This window comes from Hyposmocoma kahamanoa, unplaced genomic scaffold, assembly GCF_003589595.1.
Source record: "Hyposmocoma kahamanoa isolate Upper Pololo Valley unplaced genomic scaffold, ASM358959v1 85, whole genome shotgun sequence".
Classification (NCBI taxonomy): domain Eukaryota; kingdom Metazoa; phylum Arthropoda; class Insecta; order Lepidoptera; family Cosmopterigidae; genus Hyposmocoma; species Hyposmocoma kahamanoa.
In genome coordinates, this window is record NW_020654242.1 from 489,161 (window position 1) to 491,519 (window position 2,359).

General features: G+C 39.8%; 1 protein-coding gene across 1 annotated transcript in view; it reads right to left on the bottom strand.

Annotated features, from left to right (window-relative positions):
- LOC113234591 (1-phosphatidylinositol 4,5-bisphosphate phosphodiesterase epsilon-1-like) overlaps positions 1 to 2,359 on the bottom strand; it is a 125,593-nt gene that overhangs the window by 52,765 nt on the left and 70,469 nt on the right. Inside the window, exon 8 of the mRNA XM_026469945.1 lies at positions 322 to 454. Within this exon, the coding sequence (XP_026325730.1) occupies positions 322 to 454 (133 nt within the window). The remainder of the gene's footprint in view (positions 1 to 321; positions 455 to 2,359) is intronic.

Below are 2,359 nucleotides of genomic sequence, written 5' to 3' on the forward strand. Positions count from 1 at the left end.
TGTGTGTGTGTGTGTGTGTGTGTGTGTGTGTGTGTGTGTGTGTGTGTTTGTGTGATGATTCCAAGGTTATATGTATTGTGTAGATTATAATGAACTGTCACACGGATTACCATAGATTATTTTCAGTATAGTAGACAGGAGGCCTATAGCCAGCAGTGGTGTTAACGGGCTGAGATAATGATGGTAGCGGGCAGATTTAAACAGTTTAGAGCAGCGGTCCGTAAATGACCAACTTTCCGTGTTCGTTTTTCGAAAGTATCGCAAACATTTCCGAGCATGTTTGAGAAAAATAAATTATTTATTCGATTATGTTATTTTTACCGTGATGTGTGTAAGGGCGATGTGCAGTTCGGCACCAGGTGAGCAGTGCACAAGCCCTTTCAAGCCTTAGTTGAGCGAAGGTGCCTCCCCACTCTGCCTCGCCGATTACGCACGCTGTGCCGTGATGCATTATCTGTGAACATGGCGTCTATATTACTAGACAGTCCTTTGAGGGAACTTTGAACCTGTTTTTAACGAACTTCAAAAACGAGGAGGTTCTCAATATGACTGACTTGTTTTTTTTTATATACGTTACGCGATAACTCCGGCTTTTGTGAACCGATTTTGTTGGAAAGAGGATACCTTAGCAGTGGTTCCATTTAAATTTCTTCATTTAATTTTCTTCAAGAAAATATTCCACATGTAAGGGTGGCATACTAGGGGATACATTTCATAAAGACTTGGCAAATAGATATAATTGGTTTCGAGAAAATTAGCCGACTTGGAACTCTGATTGAAATACCAATACTCACTCTTTTTGACATTAGCCGCTCACGCGATACATGCAGCCGTAGACGCATACCACACCTAGAGGTGCCGGTGATGATTTTATACCGATTTATCGGATATCGAAGTTATAACAGGTAAAAGAACTAATACTAATTGCTATTTCGGTAACTACTCTAGCAAACCATAAAGTTTTTAATGCCTGGGTCTGTCATTTAAAAAAAATAAACAACTTCAAAAATACGTCACGACAATCGTGTGTGTTATTGTTTAGGCTGGTGATTTCGGTGTTTATTTATTGAAAACATACCGTAAGTAGCGTTTTATAAGTTTATAAATGTTTATAAACTATACTTTAAGGAGTAATTTCATGGTAAACGTTAGAACCACTCAAACGGAATATTATCATATTTACCCAGGTACACCAAAAATTTCATTAGTGCTTTTTAAGTGCAGGATTTGCGGTGTACAGATATAACTGCTTTATATTTGAGATATTTTTGTTGGTAGTACGGAGGGTATTTATTTAGCAATGCAGAATAATAATTTTTATTTATAAAAACTTGTATTTAAACTGAATCCTTTTCTAATTTGCGAAACCAAATAGCCGCCATTTTGCGGTAGGATGAGCGCATCGCGTGAGCGGTTAGAGGGCTTTACACAGACATTCTTTCGCGCGTGACACAGTTTTCGTGCGCAATTGAGCGCGCCTGTAAATATGTTGAAAGGAAAAGAGAAAGACTGGGCGATTGTACTCATCAGTCACGCGTGCAATTGTGCGTTCCAAGGTTGCCTGTGACACGGACGCTCTTCCGTTGTAATAAAAACGAACACGAGCTGTCGTGCGCGCAAGAACGTTAGCTTATAAAATTACCCACAGGTAAATGATCACGCGCGATAGAGTGACTGTGTACAGGGGGCTATTCTGCCGTCCACCCACTAAAACGCGGTTAAATTAAAAATGGTCTATTATCATTCATTATATAAGCAAAAGACAGAGCACAAAATTCTCTTTTAAAAACACTTAAATAAGTTAACGTTATAATTATTAATACAAAGATCGAACACTCAGAAAAAATTCCTTCGATCCGGCCGGATTCGAACCAGCGGACCTTACGAATTATTCTATGTGCTTGCGTCGTATCTTAGGACGCTGTTGGGACTGCCTCGCTTTTGCAGTGCATCAGGTATGTTCGCGGAGGCGCGTACTGATAACTTCAGTGCGATAATAAGCAAAAGAATGGTTTCCCTGATGCGTCGTGCGCGTGACAGTTCCAGCAGCCTCGTGCTTGGTCTGGTAGTATCAGATCTGCGATACATTTAAGCACTGGAACTACGCACATATGGGTTCCAGAGGCTTGGTGTAAAACCTAATGTAATTTTATTTTTTTTCTCTGACAATCTATTTTACTAACATAGGCTATAAGTTTTCTGTAACTAACGTGATATGGGTAAAGTCTGCAATAAATTCTTTTTTTTACTTTGTAGCTGTAGCGTCATCTATGAGAAGTATATGATATTTCCGTTCGTTCGTTCCGTGGCTCAGTTGGTATAGCGTCTGGCACGGTATGCAAGAAGACGTCGGTTCGAA